The 19,528-nt window shown below is 46.0% G+C and overlaps 1 protein-coding gene across 4 annotated transcripts in view; it reads left to right on the top strand.

Moving 5' to 3' along the window:
• Positions 1 to 8,782: 8,782 nt before the first annotated feature.
• Positions 8,783 to 19,528, top strand: part of PDE6A (phosphodiesterase 6A) — a 60,004-nt gene continuing 49,258 nt past the window's right edge. For 3 of the 4 annotated variants that reach the window (XM_008534085.2, XM_008534086.2, XM_070569186.1), the window contains exon 1: positions 12,082 to 12,695. In XM_008534085.2, coding sequence (XP_008532307.1) covers positions 12,222 to 12,695 — 474 coding nt within the window. In that variant the 5' untranslated portion in view covers positions 12,082 to 12,221. Of the gene's footprint in view, positions 8,996 to 12,081; positions 12,696 to 19,528 lie in introns of those variants that run through there. The other variant, XM_070569188.1, reaches the window with a different exon arrangement.

A 19,528-nucleotide genomic window follows, 5' to 3' on the forward strand; every position in this document is an offset into this window, starting at 1 on the left:
ACTAGATGGGAACGGAAGAGGACCTGTGAAAGAAGCAAAAGGGTCACCTTCCTTTCCTTCCCTTTCTAAGGAACCTCTTCACAGTCATTTAAGGAACTCCCTTTCTTATCGAGAGATGATCAAGTTTCGGTCACCCACGAGATTCAGAACTTCCAGTCACAAGCCTAACAGGATCAGAGCGCCTGGGTTCTACTCCTGATTGCTGTTCCCTTATGACTGAGACAAATCACTTTACCTCAATGGGCATCGATGCTCTCACCTTTGAACGGGTCATGAATGGCTCCACACCGGGGCCTGGAGAGGGTCAAGGGAGACAATGGGTGTGAGGTACTTTGTCCACTCCTTATGGGCTACAGAAGTAGCGGAATGGCAACAGTTGCCAGTTTCTGGATGCACAAAGCTCTTCCCATTCATGATCTTAGAATTTTCACAGCAGCGTTTGAGAAGGTGCTGTATGATCATGTGCCACATGATGATATCTCGGTCAAGGAGGGACTCCGGATACGACAGTGGTCCCATAAGATTAGTACCAGACAGCCTAGGTGTGTGGTAGGCTATAACGTAGGTTTGTGTAAGTACACTCTGATGTTCATACAAGGCCGAAATCACCCAATGAGGCGTTTCTCAGAATGTATCCCCTTACATTAAGTGAGGCACGCCTGTCATATGATTCTCTCTCTATAGGTGAGGAAATGAGACTCAGATGTTAGGTGACTTGTCCAAGGCCCCACAGTTGATAAGTGACAATAGCATGATTTTAACCCAGTTATACCTGACTGCAAAGCCCACTCTTAACCACTTTAACACTTTAACCACTTTAACCACTCTAACACTTTAACTCACTGTGTTAGTTAAATGTAAGAATCCAACCCCATCCTCCCATGTAACAGACACAATGAAGACTGGTTTAATTTAATAATGGTTATCATTTTCGTCTTTTATTCCATCATTTTAATCTACATTACAGATGAGGAAACTGAGGCTCAGAACATTGTTACTGAACAAGGCCATGCAACTGACAAGTAGTTAAGGTGGGACAGAAGTGAATTTTCCAACTGAAAGCTGTCACATGCCAGAACCCCTCGGAACCCCTGTAGGTCAGCCTTTAGTGCCTCCCTCCCTCCCAATTTAGCATCCCAGGCTGCTGTTAATGTGTAGTCCCCCCACCTGCTCGCATTCACTATCCCTACCGCAGAGGCCACATGGAGCTGGACTTTGGTCTGCCACTCCTACTTCACCTTCATGATGTCGAGTTCTCTGCAGCAGGAATCCAAGGGGTGAAACAGATAACTGAGTCCCTGCTAATGGAGAGCTGGCTAATAATCAGCTTCCTCGATAACAGCAGGTCAGCAGCCCAGCCCGCCAGAACCCTGATCTCTTTATCCCTCCCATCTGAGCCTGGGCATTTTCCCTCCTGCTGGTCTCAGGGTTCACAGAGGTAGCTGGCAGCCAGAGGGTCACATATTACAGCCATAACTGTGTCCTCAACTGCTTTCCAAAGAGTAACTAATGCTCCGCTAACTGAGGGTTTGTGGGCCAGCAGAGAAGTCATCTCAGGTCAGAGGCCCCTTCCGGATTCCCCTCAGCACTTCCTGACCACCCGCTCTCCCCAGGAGGACAGGTCACCTCCTCTGAGACCCCACTACAGTGAGCCCTGAACGGACTCCCTCTACTGAATGGGCTATTCCAGATCTGCTATTTGGGATTCATTTTCACTGCTATAGGTGTTTTACTTTTTTTTTTTTAATTTAACTTGTTTTTGGAAATAGGTAACATGGACAAGTAAACAAATTCAAAAGATCTAAGAGTCTACAATGAAAAGTAAATCTCCCTCCCACACTGTCCGCTCTTACCCCAGTGGCCCTTTCTGGAGGCAAGCATGGCACCAGTTTCTCGTGTTGCCTTCCAGGTTATTCTACGCCAGCGGTTCTCAATTCTGGCTGCAAATCCAAATCTCTTGGGGAACTTTTAAAAGAGAACAACGTTCAGGTCCCATCCCTAGATACTAGGATTGAATTGATGTAGAGTGGGCTCAGGCAGTGATATTATTTGAAAGCTTTCTAGGAGATTCTAATGCACAGGTAGGGATGACAAACCAATGAGCTATGTATATACAAGACTCTCTCTCCCTCTCTCTGTACATATTTTAAACAAAAGGGGCATACAATATACACTATCCTACATTCTTAAAAAATTAATATTATACCTTGAAAATTGCTCCATGTCAGGGCATAAAGAGCTGCTTTCTGGCTATCTGTTGCTGAGTGACAAACCACTCTGAAACTTAGAGGCTTGAAACAACAGTAAGCACTTTGTTATTTCTCTTGGTTTCTGTGCGTGAGGAATATGGTAAAAGCTTGAGTGGGTGGCTCTGGTTTGGGGTCTCTCATAGAGCTACAGTCACACAGTGGTTGGGTTTGGGACAGGGGATGGGGGCTGTAGCAGCTGAACATCTGGACATCTCTCTTCGTGTCGTCTCAGGGCCTTCCTTGTGCTCTCTGTGTGGGCTAGTGTGGGCTTCCTCACAGCATGGCTGTTTCAGGGCAGTCTATGGTTAAATGACCGGTGAAGGCTTCAAGAGTTCCAACAAGCAAGGATGACACTGGATAGCCTTTTATGATCTAGTCACAAAAGTCACATACGCACAAGTATCAGTGGGAGAAGTGCCAGAGCCCATTGTAAGAAGGGCACGTGGGATGGGAAATAGCTTTGTGGCATCTTTGGCCACAGGAGCTGCATCGTATTCCACTGTTTGGGTGTCCAATCGTTTATGTAAGTGTTGATGGACACTTATGTTGTTTCCATTCTTTTACTATTACAAATAGTGCTTTGAGTGATTATATGTATCTTTCCTCTGCCCCCCACTCCCAATCCTTAGAGGGGACTTGGCCCTTCTTGATGACTTGCTTCTCTGGGCCACTGTGTGGCAGGCAGGATGTAACCATTCTCAGGCTCAAGAAGAGATCCCCTCTTCCTTTTGGTCTTTGAGGGAAATTAGGCTGAATTGCCCCAGAGGAGGAAAGAATGGAGGGCCATGTAGTCAGAGGAAAGGAGATTTTTAAAAGCCTTCCCCGAGATTGAGAGGGGAGCTAGGCTTTGCAGGATTGTTGAGTGGCAAGGACTGGGGCCTCTCCCTGCCCTGGAGAGGTGGGAGGGCCTCCCACATGGCTGGCTGTTGGGGGCCCTGGGAGTCTGCAGCCATAGCAAGGACCCCTGAGCCCCAGCAAAGAGAAGAACTGTTTCAGGGGCCATACCAGCTTGGATAAGGGGTTCATCTGTGGTAGCAGTAAAGGTTAATAAAGGTCACAGGGTTTTTCTCGGGCTGGACTGAGTTACACCAACAGGACTTCACGTGACCCAGGGGTGGGGCAGTGGTCACAATAATTATTCGGATTGAATATCCTGCCAGCATTGTAGGATGGAGACTTGGGGCGTATAAAATTTGATTTGGAGAAGGAAAAGAAATGTGACTCTTACACCCAGGACGAAGGAGTACAAGGTATTCTTGCTACAAACATTTAGGTCCAGAAAGTGATGTGTTATTTGACGTTTCACGGCCATCATAAGCTTAGGGATTTGTTCTTTCAGGGATATGAGCTAAGTGCTGCGGGAAACAGTCATTCAAGATGGAACATGATCTTTGTGTTAAAATATTGACTTTCTCATTATTTCTTTACTTAAACCCTCATATATTTGGATAGCCACGACAACGTCTTAAAGGGTGAGTGGTGAAGTTGTTCCTTCTGGCCAAGTTTTTTATTAAGAAGATAAAATAATTAAGCGCATGCAAAGATTTAACTACACAACTGTTCATTAAGAATACTAAAAAATTATATTATGTTAAGCGAAATAAGCCAGACAGAGAATGGCAAACACCGTATGATTTCACTCATATGTGGAAGATAAACAAACACACAGATAAAGAGAACAGATTATTGGTTACCAGGGGGAATTGGGGTGGGGGGTGGGCACAAGGGGTTAAGGGGCGCATTTAATTGGTGACTGACAAATAAGAATGTACAACTGAAGTTGCACAATGTTATAAATCATTATGACCTCAATAAAAGAAAATAAATGAAAATTTCAAAATTTAAAAAAAAAAAAAATCCTCCTGGGGGCTGGCCCCGTGGCTGAGTGGTTAAGTTTGCGCGCTCACTGCAGGCGGCCCAGTGTTTCGTTGGTTCGAATCCTGGGCGCGAACATGGCACTGCTCATCAGACCACGCTGAGGCAGCGTCCCACATGCCACAACTAGAAGAACCCACAGCGAAGAATACACAACTATGTACCGGGGGGCTTTGGGGAGAAAAAGGAAAAAATAAAATCTTTAAAAAAAAAAAAATCCTCCTGGAAGGGAAGGGATGAGTATTTTAAAAACTTTTTTGGAGATATGTTTTAACAGGATTTAGTGACTGACTGGATGTGAGGAGGAGGAAATATGAGGAACTTGGCTAACTTGCACAACTCCCAGATTTTTGGCTTCAGAAACTGAGTAAAGGGTTGTGCGGGATGCTGTTACCATCCAGCAGGGCAGGCAACAACTAAGGTTGCTGCATAGGTTTGGAGGAAAGAGAAGTTCAGGTCAGATCTAGTCTCATATCCATTAAAGATGTTTCAAAGGCAATAGGACATTTGCATCTGGAATTCACGAGAGATCTGAGCCAGAAAGGTGAATCTGGAGTCATCAACATGCATGCAGGGAAAGGATTCCCAAGGTGGGTGGTAATATGGACCACATAGGAAGCTGGGGGGAAAGCAGCATTTAGTTAGCAAGCGTTCAGTGGAAGAAGAGGACCAAAAAAAGAACACCAGAAAATGAGAAACACGGGGCCAGCCCCGTGACCAAGTGGTTAAGTTCACACGTTCTGCTTAGGCAGCCCAGGGTTTCACTGGTTCGGATCCTGGGCGCAGACATGGCACTGCTCCTCAGGCCACGCTGAGGCAGCGTCCCACATGCCACAACTAGAAGGACTCAGAACTAAAATATGCAACTATGTACTGGGGGGCTTTGGGGAGAAAAAGAAAAAATAAAATTAAAAAAAAAAAAAAGAAACAGCCTAAATAACCAAATTGGAAATATGTTAAACAAGTTATGGTACAGCCACCCAATGGAAGTCTATGAGCCCTTTAAATATCACATGATAAAAAAATATTTAATGGCACAGAAAATGTTTGCATATATTGTTAAACAAACAAAATATATACTGCACAACTGTAGTTTTGTTTTAAAAATTATATTTATATGATTGGAGAACAAAGATGTATATAAAAATGTTTCTCTGGTTGGTAACTGTTATGTTCTTTTTGTTTACCTGTATTTTCTTAATTTTCTACAACACAAAGATATATTACTTTATAAAGAGAAAAACAGTAAAAGTTTTGGTTTAGAAAAATATGAAAATAGATATATTTGTGTTACTTCTGCTTTCTACTAAATATCACTGCCTCCTAGTCAGCTTACGTTGTCGTTATTAGTGGCTACATGTATTGAGAACTGGCCACTCACCAAGTTCTATACATATCCTGCCTCTAATCCTCACAATAGCTCTATAAATCACTGTGATCCACAATTCATAAATGAGAAAACTGAGACCAGAGATTAAGTAATTTCCCCAATGTAAAAATTGGTGAATTACAGGAAGAGGATTCGAACTCAGCTCACTCTGGTTCCAAAGCCCAAGTGTACCTTCCTGCCTGTGGCCTGACTGTGGTCACAAAGCACATATTTAGGATCTAGTTTTACCTGACTTTTCAGGATTACCCAAAGTTCCTGCTTTTGAGTTACAGATCCCCTTCGAATTTGAGCTTTAGAGAAGTGCACATATGGTTAAAATGCACATACGGACAAACTTTTACATGGCTCATCCATCGACCCAGGCTAGACCCTCATGGTATGTAGGGGCACCAGCCTACGTGCTGGAGAGCAACCATGTGTCCTTTGGCCCCTTTCTGTGCAGGACGCCCACCTGCTGCGATTTGTAAGGATCCAGGGCCTAGCCAGCCTGGATCTTAACTATCTTGTGCAAAGAACATCACGAAGGAACACAGGGCCCCTCTGGGTGAGCTACTGTTCCTGGGAACTTTGGTCGTGCCAGGGACTGCCCCCTTGGCAAGAACATAGCCTTTGTGCCCCCCTGCCTATAGAAGCAGCCCCCTTCCTGCCCACGGTAGCATGTGCAGTTCTGTCCCCCTGGCTGCCACTGGACACTCCGGGTAAGTAAGTCCCAATAAACCTCTATGTCTCGTTCACTGTCTCCAGGGCTTTTCTTCGGTCTCTCCGCTACCTATCCCGCACTGCTTCCACAACTGGCCATGTGGCCAGACAAGGTAAAACAAAGAGAACTTCACAGACTAGCCAAGCTCCAGAAACAGACCCAACAGGAAACCCAAGTAGCTGAATAAAGTCACTAAGTCAACAGGTGGCTGGACAATTAGGAACTGACAGCAGCTCTAGATGAAGGGTAATGACAAAGGAAATATGGGAGAGAGCCAGGGTAAAGATAAAATGAGGGTGGAGACCAACCAGGCTGTTCCGGCAGCTCTAAGAGCTGGCCGATGGGGCCAGGGAGAGTGTCTTCCCTTCTGTGGCTTCTCGGAGGACATGAGTTTGACAAGCCGGGAGGGGAAAGGATTTCATTAGTGCCTGTGAAATGTCCTGAAGGGTGACACTCAGGGCTGAGTTTCCTACAGGGGCTCAATGACACACACAAATTACGCTGGGCCTGCACTGCTGTTTTTCGTGCCTCCCTCTCCCAGTCAGCCAGTGTGCCTTCCACACTCTTCTTGCTTCTGTGCCCACTCGTTTCTCTCCATTCTCTCAACCCCCATCCTTGGCCGGTTCCTCATTCCTCTGGGAAGATTGCAACAGCTTCCTTACTGACTTACTAGCCTCAGATTCCTCTTCCTATTTAAATGCCGATCTTTGAATCCTCTTGGCATGTCCTCAGCTTACATACCTTCAGTGATAGGGAACTCACTACCTTTAAAGTAATCCAGTTAATCTTTGATAGTTATGATAACTAACAATTATTGAAGAACTACTATTAAATTGGACAGTATAAAATTGCCATTTGTGTAGGACAAAAATAGTCAAACGGGCAATTTCATATGGTTCAACTTAATTGCACTGGGTGCATAGCTTTGTGAAATATATTATCTCATTTAATTTCCACAACAGCCATGTAAAATAATTCTAATTTTACAGACAACCAAAGTGAGGCCTAGGAGAAATTAATCTACACGGATGGCAAATGACAGGCCCAGACTCAGTCCCAGATCTAACTCCTGAGTGCCATCTCTTTTTTCCTTTTTTTTTGGTGAGGAGGATTGTCGCAGAGCTAACATTGGTGCCAATCTTCCTCTGTTTTGTATGTGGGACGCTGCCACAGCATGGCCTGACGAGCAGTGGGTAGGTCCGCACCCGGGATCTGAACCTGTGAAACCCAGGCCACCAAAGCAGAGCATGTGAACTTAACTACTATGCCACCAGGCCGACCCCCAAGCTCCACCTTTTTAGCACTCTGGGAACTGCCATCTTATAATAACCTCTGCCTCTGTCCTGCTGGCTTGTCCTGCTCTCTGGATCCTCCCTGAACAAACTGACACGGTCTCCACCTGCAACAGCCTTTCAGAGTTTCCTCCAGTTGAACATCCGGTTCCCTCACCATTCCTGTCAGCAGGAGCAATGAATGGCGGGGAGCCTGTGGAGACCTTCTCACCTGACGCTGGGATCTGTGGTGGCCGCTAAGATGCCAACCTGCCCATCCCCATCCAAGCAGGTCCTGAATTTCAGAGTCCTATTCTTTCCAAAAAGGCGCCTCACAAAATACTTTTCCACAAAAATACCTCTCCTTGACCCAGTTGGCTCCTTGCTGGTCCTGTATCTTTCCTTTGTTCTCCCCTCTTTAGCCCCAAGCTCAAGTCTTAAAATCACTTGTGGACACAGCAATTCCACTCCTGGGCATACACCCAAGAGAAGTGAAAAACATGTGTCCACATGAAGACTTGTACACGGATGTTCATAATAGCCTGAAAGGAAAAACAGCCCAAACGCCCATTAACTCATAAATGGATACACAAAATGTGGTATATCCATGCAATGGAATATTACCTGGCCCTAAAAAGGAATGAAGTTCTGATACTTGCTGCCACATGTACAGACCTTGAAAACATTATGCTAAATGGAAGTAGTCAGACACGAAAGGCTACATACTGTATATTTCCATTTATATGAAACGTCTAGAATAGGCAAATCCACAGAGAGAGAAATAGATTAAGGGTTACCAGGGAATGAGAAAATAGATTAGTGATCCTACAACATAACGAATATACTAAAACTCACTGAATTGCACACTTTAAAATGGTGAATTTTATGTTATGTGAATCGTATCTCAAAAACATTTTTTTAATCACCGATGATTTCAACCACCTAACTTTTTAAAGCTTTTTAGTTTCCTCATCTGTGAAATGTAGATCTTGGAGTAGAGATCATTTTTAAATAAATAATTCCAGCTCTTCTTCCAGGAGACTCCTTAAGCAAGGCTTGTGGTCAGGAATGGAGAGGTCATCCCTCCCTGGTCAGTCCTCCCTCACTCCAGCCCATTTGGAGTCACGGATCCAGGAATGTTAGAGAAACGTTATCTGACTCTCTTGTTTTGTTGATAGGGAAAACGAAGTCTTGAGAGGACGAACATTTCTAAGGTCACAGAATGAGTCAGTGGTGATGTTGGGCCTACAGTCCTGTTTTCTTCTTTCTAGGCTCATGTGCTTTTCTAGACTGGATTACACAAAACAATCTTTCCTAACTCTACAGGCCAGCCCCTGCTCCCAGTGAGAGAATCTAGATTTCCTTCCATGACATCTGAAATCAGACCCGTTTATCAGGCGTGTCAGGAGGTGACCTGCTGCAAATACCAGCTTACCTGAACCTAACCAACGATTGGACTGAAGTTTTTCAGCAGGCTTCGCTTCCTCTTTCTGGCGTATTGAAAAATGAGGTAAAAGTAGATTTCTTGCCAAACAGTTGCTTATAGTTCTAACAAGAACTAAGCCTGGTGGGCATTCTACGGGAAGGGAGCTGCACTGGGCTCTTTGGGAGATTTTTAAAAATGGGTAAAGTTTTACTCCTATCTTATCCTCAAGGAGCTTCAGATGTGCAGAAATAATACACACTATGAATAATGTAGAAACTCCCCTTGGAATGGAAGGAAACTGATAGTTTGGGGGTTCCAAGTAGGAAAAGAGTCCAGTTGGGGTGTCAAAGGGTCCACGGAGGAAAGGGCGTTTGGAGCAGGTGGTAGGGAACAGGCAGAGGGCACAGCAAGAAGGAAGATGAAAAAGGCAGAAAGAATGAAAAACACTAGGGTGGAGCTTAGAGTATGTGTAGAGAAATTGAGAAAAACAAAGTTAAGTAGTATCGGGGCCAAGTTCTGGTGAGCTATTAATGCAAGCCTCAAGAAAAATTGCTCAATTTTTGAGCGGTGGGGCAGGGGTGGGACAGGCACTCTTACCCGCTCTGGTACAGCCTTGGAGAGAAAAATTAGCATTATTTATCGAAACCCTCAGACAGTGGCAAGCTCTTTGGGCCGGGGTTTCACTTCTGGGTATTTTTACTGAGAAATATAATGATGTTCATTACAGCATTATTTATAATAATAGAAAATAAAAACAACCTACATGTCTAACTATAGCGCAGTGGTTCTCAACCTGGGTGATTCTGCCCCCAGTGGACATTTGAAAACTTCTGGAGACATTTTTGGTTGTCACAACTTGAGGTAGGATGCTACTGGCATCTGGTGGGTAGGGACCAGGGATGCTGCTAAACATCCTACAATGTGCAGGACAGCCTCACACAACAATTACTGGGCCCAAAATGTCAGTAGAGCCAAGGTTGAGAATATATATCTATATTTTCTCTAGGAAGAGATTTAAATATACAAAAATTATTGGCAATGGTAATATTTGGAATTATGTTTGATTTTAATTTTTCCTTTGTGTCTTCCTGTATTTTCTAAATTTTAATCAACAGTGTATAGGACTTTGTATTAGTCAGGGTTCTCCAGAGAACTGGCTCACGTGGTTATGGAGGCCGAGGAGCCCCACAGACTCCCGCCTGTGAGCTGGAGAACCAGGAAAGCCGCTGGTATAATTCAGTCTGAGTCTGAAGGCCTGAGAACCTGGAGGGCCAACAGTGTAAGTGCTGGCCTGAGTCTGAGAACCAGGACTGCCAATGTCCCAGGGCAGGAGAAGATGGATGTCCCAGCTCAGGCAGAAGGCAAAGCCTCTCTCCTTCCACCTTTCCGTTCTATTCAGGCCCTCACTGGATTGGCTGATGCCCACCCACATCGGAGAAGGTGATCTTTACTCAGTCTGCTGATTCAAATGCTGGTCTCTTCTGAGAACACTCTCACAGACACACCCAGAAATAATATTTCACCAGCTATCTGGGCATCCCTTAGCCCAGTCAAGTTGGCACATAAAATTAACCATCGCAGACCTTTAACTAACAAGAAAATGTACTGAGTGGGGAGGATGGGCCACGCAGCGTTGCAAGACCTAGGAATCAGGCTCGACAGGTCCCTGCTCTCACGGAACTCACAGTACAGAGGAGAAGACAAATAACAGGCAAGGAAACAAAAAACAAACATGATAATTTCTAATAGTAATAAATGTGCAATGAAGGAATAAATGGGGTGACATGACCGGCAGGAAGCAGGGAGGGGATGGTTGGGGGCTACTTGGAATAAGACAGCTAGGGATGACTGGCATGAGCTGAGACCTTGAGTTTGAGAGGGGTGGGAGAGGGCTCACGTGAGTCATGGTGGGAGAGTTTGGAGAAGTTTGGGTTGCTGCAAGCCTGTGAGACGAGGAGGTCACCTGTGTGCACAGAGCTGAATGGGCGCAGCACGGAAGAATTTATTATGCCCTACAATAAAGGAAGCGATCTATTTTCCATTAAAGTTCATTTACAAAGTTCAAAGTGCCAAGGACAGTCTATAATCCTGTATTTTTTAGTGTTTACCGTGTCGAGATGCCAGGCTCTGGCAGATATAGTGGCGGAAAGTGAAGCACGTTTCATTCAGAAAGGAGGTGTTCTTCTCGTTGCCTAGTGTGCTGGAGGGGCACTTCAGTGAGGATTCTGGTATTTCAAGATTCATGGGAGTTGATAGCATCTAGACTATTTTGTGCATTTCTGACTGACAGCCCAAGAAAGGACAGACTGTAGCCAGAAAAAGCACATTAAAGTGCCAAGAGAAAGGTCAGGGGGGTTGAAGAGAAATAGATTTTAAAGTGACACCTCTTTGGAAAAGACAGAAACTAGACTGTTAAGTAGAGGTCACCTCTGTGTAGTAGGATGATGGGTAACTTTGTCTTCTTTCTGTATTTTCTTGAGTGAACATGTATTTTGTAATAAAAGGACAACTAAGAAAGGTGCTGTTTTTATGAGGGCCCTTCAAATTCGAAAATTAGAGAATCGTTGAAATTGAAAGCTGGGAAAGACTTTGATGCAGAGATTATGAAATCAGGGCCCATAGGTGCCAAACCCATGACGTACACGAGGGAGGCAGGCCGAGGGGTGAGAAAGCAAAGGGAAGCCCCATATTGGGGAGGCCCTGGGGAAGGGAGGAGGGAAGGGTGGGGTAAGGTCCAGGGGGATGGGAGATGGGTGGGCAGTCCCTCTCAGCTCAGGCCATTCCTGCCACAGAAGAAGGTGCACACAGAGTTGTGAGATCTTCTGATTCTCCAAGAGAAGCAAGACAGATCTGGTGACAGTACATGTAGGCTTCTCTGTCAAATGTTGAAGGACAATGCCACACAGGGCAGAGAAAATACATCCACAGTAGCAGGTTGTCCTTGTGCTGCGACTCTGCAGCCTCTGTTTCAGTGCATTTGTTTCAGTTGAGCCCACTTCCTGCTCTGTGCAGAAATCTCTTCTCAGCACTTAGTGGACCAAGGTGAAAAGAGAACTCTCACCTTCTCCCAGCCGGGGCCAGGAAGCATCTGGAACACTCTGATCCTCATAATCCTTGTTCTGCAGAAATATTAATGATTTAATCTCCCCAGCACCCTCCCCCTCCTAGGCGGCCATACCAGTGAGATTTACAGACAAGACCCAGAGAAGCCCAGAGCACGTCCTGACTCAGTTTTGTCACAGACGGCAAAACTGCCCTCGGCAGGCCAGCCTCAGCCCCTCCACAGAGGTAGCCAGCGGAATCCCCAGCCATGGGTGAGGTGAAGGCAGAGGAGGTGGAGAAGTTCCTGGACTCAAATGTCGGTTTTGCCAAACAGTACTACAACCTCCGCTACCGGGCCAAGGTCATCTCAGACCTCCTGGGCGCCAAGGAGGCAGCCGTGGACTTCAGCACCTACCATGCCGTGAGCAGTGTGGAGGAGAGTGAAATCATCTTTGACCTCCTGCGGGACTTTCAGGAGAATCTGCAGGCTGAGAAATGCATCTTCAATGTCATGAAGAAGCTGTGCTTCCTCTTACAGGCAGATCGCATGAGCCTGTTCATGTATAGGGCCCGAAATGGCATCGCTGAGCTGGCCACCCGGCTTTTCAATGTGCACAAGGATGCTGTCCTTGAAGACTGCCTGGTGATGCCCGACTCGGAGATTGTGTTCCCCCTGGACATGGGTGTGGTGGGCCACGTCGCACAGTCTAAAAAGATCGTCAACGTTGCCAACACAGAAGAGGTACCCTCTTCCCCATGAGAGGGAGGGCAGGGAGGCATTATTCCATGGGGTTCTGGTGGCACAAGTAGGGTGGGGAGCTCCTGGCTGCCAAGATTGGGTTGGTGATGACTTGGCGCTTCTCTTTATTTATCTACTTATTTATTTATAACTTTTTATTTTGAATAAAACTCAAACTTAACAGAAGAGTTTAAAAAGAGTACAAAGAACTGTGTATCTTTCATCCAAATTCACTAGTTGTTGACACCTTGCCACCTTGGTGATTGCAAGGTTACCACCTTGATACAACACTCCTATCTAACAAACAGTCCATATTCAGTTTTTGCCAATTGTCTCAATCACGCCCATATAGCACTCTCCCTTCAGTCTCCTCAAATCTGAAACGGTTCCTCAGTCTGTCTTTGTTTTCCATGATGCTGACTGTTTTGAAGGGTACAGGCTGAAGGTTTTGCAGAAATATCTCTCTGTTTGGGCTTGTCTGACATGTCTTCACAATTAGATTCAGTTAGGCGTTTCTGGAAGGAATATCACAGAGGCAATGTGTTTTTCTTCATGCCTGACATTAGGAGACATCATGGCAGTCTGTCAGGTTCCTGGAAATGGTAACACTGACTACTGGTTAAGCACTTGGCTCTGTCTTCCGAGTGTCGGGTTCTGGGCGAGTCTACTGGCAGCTCTGACAAAGACCTGTTTGATCATCTGAAGCAAATCGCTTCCTCTCTCCGGACACAGCTTTGAAAAGCTATAATGCAATTCTCCCCATAGCCCTCTTTCTAGGCCAATCCTACTCACCCTTCAGATCTCAGCTTAAAGGTCACTTCCTCAGAAAGGGCTTCCCAGGTCTCTCTGTTACACTCTCCTTCCTAAAACCGTTTATCACAATAAACCTGGATTCCAGGGACCACGCCTGCCTTTATTCTCCACTATATTCAAGGACTCAGGACCCAGCAGATGTCTGGTACAAAGCAGACGCTCAGTTAACATTTGGCATAAAAGACTCACAATCAAGTAATTATGCAATAATTCCTTTAACACCTGTCCCACCCAGAAGAGCATTTGCCCCATGATGGCAGGGCCCGTGGTGGTCTCTGTATTGCTGCACTGGCCAAACCAGCAACCTGCGTTCAGTCATTTCCAAGATCCAGCCTGGACATCTTGTGACTTTGTGCTCACCTTACCTCTGGCCTTATTTCAGACTGAGGGTAATAAGGTTAAAAGGAGGAGAGGGAGGGGACTTCAGAGATCATCTCATCCAACTGCCTTGTTTAATGGATGAGGAGGCTGGAGCCAGGAGACCTTGAGAAAGGGCTTGGCCAAAGTTACCAAGGGGGTTAGGGCAGAGCCAGGACTTCACACCCTCAAACGCAGGAATTCAAACAGGTCATCTTTTTGACTTGGGTTCTTTGGCAAGATAAGAAGCTCAGACTTGGGCCTCTGTGGGAAATGAAACACACCGGGCCGGATCTCCCATGGGGTTCATCTCTCCCTCATCTCCCCTTGGACATCCAAGGATGGGAGTAACGGTTCTCCATCCAGGGGTCTTTCCTGAGGACTCTTCCAACTGGATTGTAGTCTGCTCTCCCTTCAACTCTCTCTAGACTTTAATCGTAGCCAACATGGATTGTTTCAGTCTTATGACATCACTCTGATGATCTCCGTTTTACAGAGAATGAAACTAAAACCCAGAAAGGTTAAGTAACTTGCTCAGAGTCAAACCAATAGAAGGCGGCAGAGTGGGGATTCGAACGCAGGCCCTCTGGCCTTGTGCCCACCCTCTTCACAGCCCTGCTAGTCTATACCTCCTCCTCATGTGTAAAATAAGGGCATTGATCTGGGTGCCGTTTATCACAGGTCATTTCAAATCGTACAGCAGGGAAGGAAGACGTTCAGCTTTGAGGTCAGATCTGGGTGTGCATCATGACTCAGCACTTTCTAAGAATATGATTTTGGCAAATTGTTTAGCCTGTTTGGGCTCACTTCCTGATTTATAAAATGGGATGAGAATATTGACCTCGAAGCGTTGTTGGAGGATTAAACGGGAGAATGATTTCTCATCTAGCAAGGCTCTTGGCACATTGTAGTGGCTCATATTGGTGGCTCCTGCTCCTTGTTATTATTATTACTATTTTGTTGTTGTTGTTAAGGATCTATGCTAAGGGAGGGATGCTGTACCAGGTCTGTGTGCAATGTGGAGAAGAATCCAGTCTTGCCGTTCCGGAACTTTCAGTATAGATTGTACTGCTGAGAAAAACAGAACAGAAGTGCCGAGAGCTTTTATGGGCCCTGGTGTTAAGGGGATTTAGGATGTTCCTCTGATTGTAAAAGATGGAGGTCTAAGAGTTTGCTGAGCCCCTGTGATAAGGGACAGCCTGTTGTTTCCTCTTCAACCCCGAAGTTCACTCTAGAAGTGATGCCTGTGCTTCCCTGGAAGCTTCGGGGCTGGGGCAGTCTCACTAACTGGCGACTCGGGCCTGGGGCGAAGTCAGTCCAGGCCAGGAATTCCTGTTGCACTTGTCATTTGCCTGTGTTTGTTTCTCCTGTTGTTCCTCCTTGAGAAATCTTATTGTCCTGGGGGCTCTGGACAGTGACTGGGGGTTGGATGGAGAAGGAGGAGGAAGATGGTGTAAACTGGGCTCTGGGTTGTCCCTGAACCACCAGCAAGTGATACTCTTAGCATTCAGTGCCCTCAAAAAAACTGGGAAACTATTACAGTCACTGCATTTTTGAAAAGGGAAACCAGGAACGGAGAAGTTCCCCAGGGTTGTGAAGTAACTAACTCCCCATGTCCTAACAATTCCTACTCATCCTTGGGATTGTCTCCACCAGTCTTGCCATGAGGACTGCCAGGTAAATTATAGGATGCCCAGTTAAATTTGAATTTTAGATAAGCAAAGAATAACATTTTTGTAGAAATATATCCCATGCAATATTTAGGACATACTTCTACTCAAAAAGTATTTACTTACCTGAAATTCAAATTTAACTAGGCATCCTGTGTTTATTGGCCAAATCTGGCAATCCTACTTGCCATTCAATATTTGTTTGTGTGTTAATTCTTTACTCTTTCTCCTCTTTGGAAAGTCCACAAGGCCTGTCTGTCTTAGTCACCACTGGTCCCCAACACCTAGTCCAGTTCCTGGGAAAGAGTGGGTACTCCTTACAGTGTGTTGAGAGAATGAATAAATGATGGCCCTTCCCTAATCACCTTTGATATTGTGCTTTACAGTGAGAAATATATATTTGATCTCCATCCTGGATCCTGACACAGAGCTCCCAAGACCTCTGTAATTCCCTGAATGATAGGAGCATCCGACACAGAGCCCCTAAAGCCCTTGGAATTTCTTGGGGGATAGTGGTCTTTTCTTCTAATGAGGTGCCACCTCCTGGGTTGGCACTAGTCACCAGAGAGACCAAGCCATGATTAGACACTTGGAACTTTGGGCCCCACCCCCATTCTCTGGAAAGGCGAGAGGAGCTGGAAATGCAGTTAATAATTAATTATGCCTATGTAATGAAGCCTCCTTAAAACTCCCAAAAGTGTGGGGTTCAGAGAGTTTCCAGGTTGGAAAACACTTCCATATGCCAGGATGATGGAACACCCCAGCTCCATGCGGACTCTCCCAGACCTTGCCCTATGTATCTCTTCTTTTGGCTGTTTGTCTGTATCCTTTACTATATAATAAACCAGTAAATGTAAGTGTTTCCCTGAGCTCTGTGAGCTGTTCTAGCATATTATTGACCACCCAAGCAGGGAGTCATGAGAACTCCAGTTTATAGTTGATCAGTCAGAAGCGCAGGTGACAGCCTGGGACTTGCTAATGGTGTCTGAAGTGGAGGCAGTCTTATGGGACCGAGCACTTAACTGGTGGGATCTGATGCTAAATCCAGATAGATAGTGTCAGAACTGAATTGAATTGTAGGACCCCCTGCTGGTGTTGAAGATTTGATGTTGGAAAAAACCCACACACAGCTGAAGTGGTGTCAGGAGTGTGGCAGGAGTGTGAGAGTAAAAGAAAACAGTGAGTTTTTCCTAGACACCACAAATCCCATTTCTGAAGCCAGAAACTGAGAGGACTGTCATTTCCAGAGACTCTCACTTCTGTTGTCCTGCTCCTTCCCGTCCTATGAGACCTGGAGCCCTGCATGCTAGACAGAAAGAAAGCTCAGGGAGGACGTGGTCTGGCACTCTGATTTTGCCAAAGGGGAAACTGAGGCTCAGAGTTTTCGACTACTGATAATGTACTGAGTGGCCCCTGAAGCCACTCAGTGAGTAAGTCCCTTCCTCCCTGAGGCCCCAGGGTACCCCACACCTTCATATTATGGCTTGAATTGTGGGTTCATGTTTTACATGTCCCCCACTATACTGTGAGAACCCGACGAGGGCAACCTCATTTTTTCTACTGGTCTTGGCATATCCAGTGACTCTCAGAGCTAGTGCTCAGTAAATATGAATGAATCAATCAATCAATCAATCAGTGTATCAATGAATCAGTCAATCAATGAATGAATGGAGTGGCCGTACTACTAGCCAGAAAGGGAATCGTCTATAAAACAGGGAAGGTGAGTTTTGTGCCAACAGGGCGGATATGAGAGTTAATGAGATAATATATTTAAGTTGTCTGGCTCTGGGCCTAGTACATCATTGTTATTCAGTAAATAGTAGATCTCGTCATGGGACACGGAGCTTGGCACTGCAAATGTGTGGAAAGAAGAAGTGGGGAATCTGGAATGAGAAGCGGTGTTGCATGGCACGGGAATAAAGTCTAAGCTCTTGACAGTGGCCTCCAGGGCCCTGCCAGATAGGCCCTGCCCACTTCTGACTTGCCAGCCTCCACTCTCCTTCTCCGTCCCTGTACTTCAGCTACACCCGTCTTCTCTCCTTCTGAGACCGGCCAACTCATTGCCTGCTCCTGGCCTTTTCCTGCTCTGTGCTCCCTGCGTGGAATGCGCTCCACTTGCCTGGCTCCTGGGACCCCTCAGCTCTCAGCCTTACCTCTTCAGAGAAGCCTCCCTAACCACTACGACCAACTAAAGTGTCTTGGCCGGCCCTCCCTTCCATCACTTCCTATAGCGTCATCAGTTTATCTCCTTCACAGCAGTTCCCGTGACCCTGAGGGAGAATGCTTAGTTGTTTACCTGTTTTTTGTCTGAATGGAAGCTTCACCAGAGAAAGAAGGTCGCTGCTCTTGTTCACTGCCATAACCTGAGGGTCTAGACAGTGCCCAGCACACATATAGAAGGGACTCTGTTAATGCTAACTGAGTGGATGAGTGACTTCAGGCTTTCCCCAGCTGGGCATCTGATTCCTGGGCTTTAAAATAAACAGTCTGAGCTCGTCCGAGGTTCTATGACACAGTTGTTTAGAACACTTTATATGCTGAAAATATAAGACGGACAATGATTGCATGAACGCCAGTCAGTTGACAGTTGTATTATCTGTGAGAGGGTTCCAGGGCTGAGAACTCAGCAGGAAAGAGGGTTCTGCTGGATTTAGTATCACCAGCCTGAGATGCAAGTGAGGCCCAAGCGTTTTTCTCCTTCATAGAAGTGAATATTGCAAGACTGAAGTGACGTCATGAAATGAATCCAAGCATGCCCCACCCAGGCCTGAATCTGGGGATTCATCAGTGTCCTTAGAGAATGGCATGGAAAACCCTTCACGGCTAATACCTCTTTAGAGCTTTCTCTTAATCCTCCAATGCTAATTCAAGCAGAGCACTGCAGGCTTCCCTTAATGCCTTCACCCTTCGCCTGGCTGGAGACAGCTCTGTTGACAACAGTGCTGTTGCCTGTTTATTTGATCCCACCTCAACTGGAAGAAATCCATAGATGGAGAGCATCACACTCTGAATTTCTGAATTGTAGGAAAGATTCTGCACACTCACTTCAAGAAAAGCTCCGTGAATTGGCCCTATGAAATACATCCCCACTCTCCAGTCAGCGTGAACTGTGCGTGTCCAGGCTGGTTTGTGCCCCAAGCAACACTGATGATGGGGAAAACTCACACTGCTACCAGGAAACAGAAAGGTGGATTCTTTTGGATTTAAGGCAACAATTCAGACTCTGTCTCCTCTTTCTGACCACATGGACCACATCTCCCTATCCTGGCCTCCCAGGCTGCTTTAGGGGTGGGGTGTGGGGAGGTGTGTTCCTCTGTACTCCCACAGCTTTGAGCCGTGCCCTACATCCTGTATTACTATTAATATCTGTGAGCTGACCTGAATCTTAGTCTCCTTGTATCCCCAGCGCTTAGTGTAAGGCCCGACGCATAGTGGGGCTTCCATTAAGATCTGTGGAATGTGGATAGCCATTGGACTGACTGCGTGGTGCTAGAACTGGATTGCTAAAAAAGCTGCAAGTAGCAAATTCTTTTATTCGATGACCTGGACCCAGGGCTAGCCTTATCCAGACTTCCCTGAAAGGCAGCAGAGCTGAGGGCAGGTTCGGGAGTCACACACCCACACAGGTAACAAGTAGGGTTAACCTTCTTGAATTTCAGTTTTCCCTCCTGTAAGATGGGCTACTGACGGTCCCCATCTTATAGGTTATTAAGAGGATTAAAGTGAGTTGATGCAGGTAAAGTGACACACAATACCTGCTGGCAACTGTGATTATTATACTCACTAAGGTCTTTTCCTCACTCAAGCTTCTATTTTGGACACAATTGTCAACATCTCAAGAGAGCTCTCTCTGAACCTCCCTACCCACGGAGAGTCAATCCCCCTCCACCTTGGGCCCCCACTGTGTTTTGCTCACCTCTCTTCCCCAACCCTTAGCAGGTTGTATCTCAGACTTTCTTCTACTGGATTGTGGAGGCTTCCAGGGCAGAAATCATC

Source organism: Equus przewalskii, chromosome 13 (assembly GCF_037783145.1).
Source record: "Equus przewalskii isolate Varuska chromosome 13, EquPr2, whole genome shotgun sequence".
Taxonomy (NCBI): domain Eukaryota; kingdom Metazoa; phylum Chordata; class Mammalia; order Perissodactyla; family Equidae; genus Equus; species Equus przewalskii.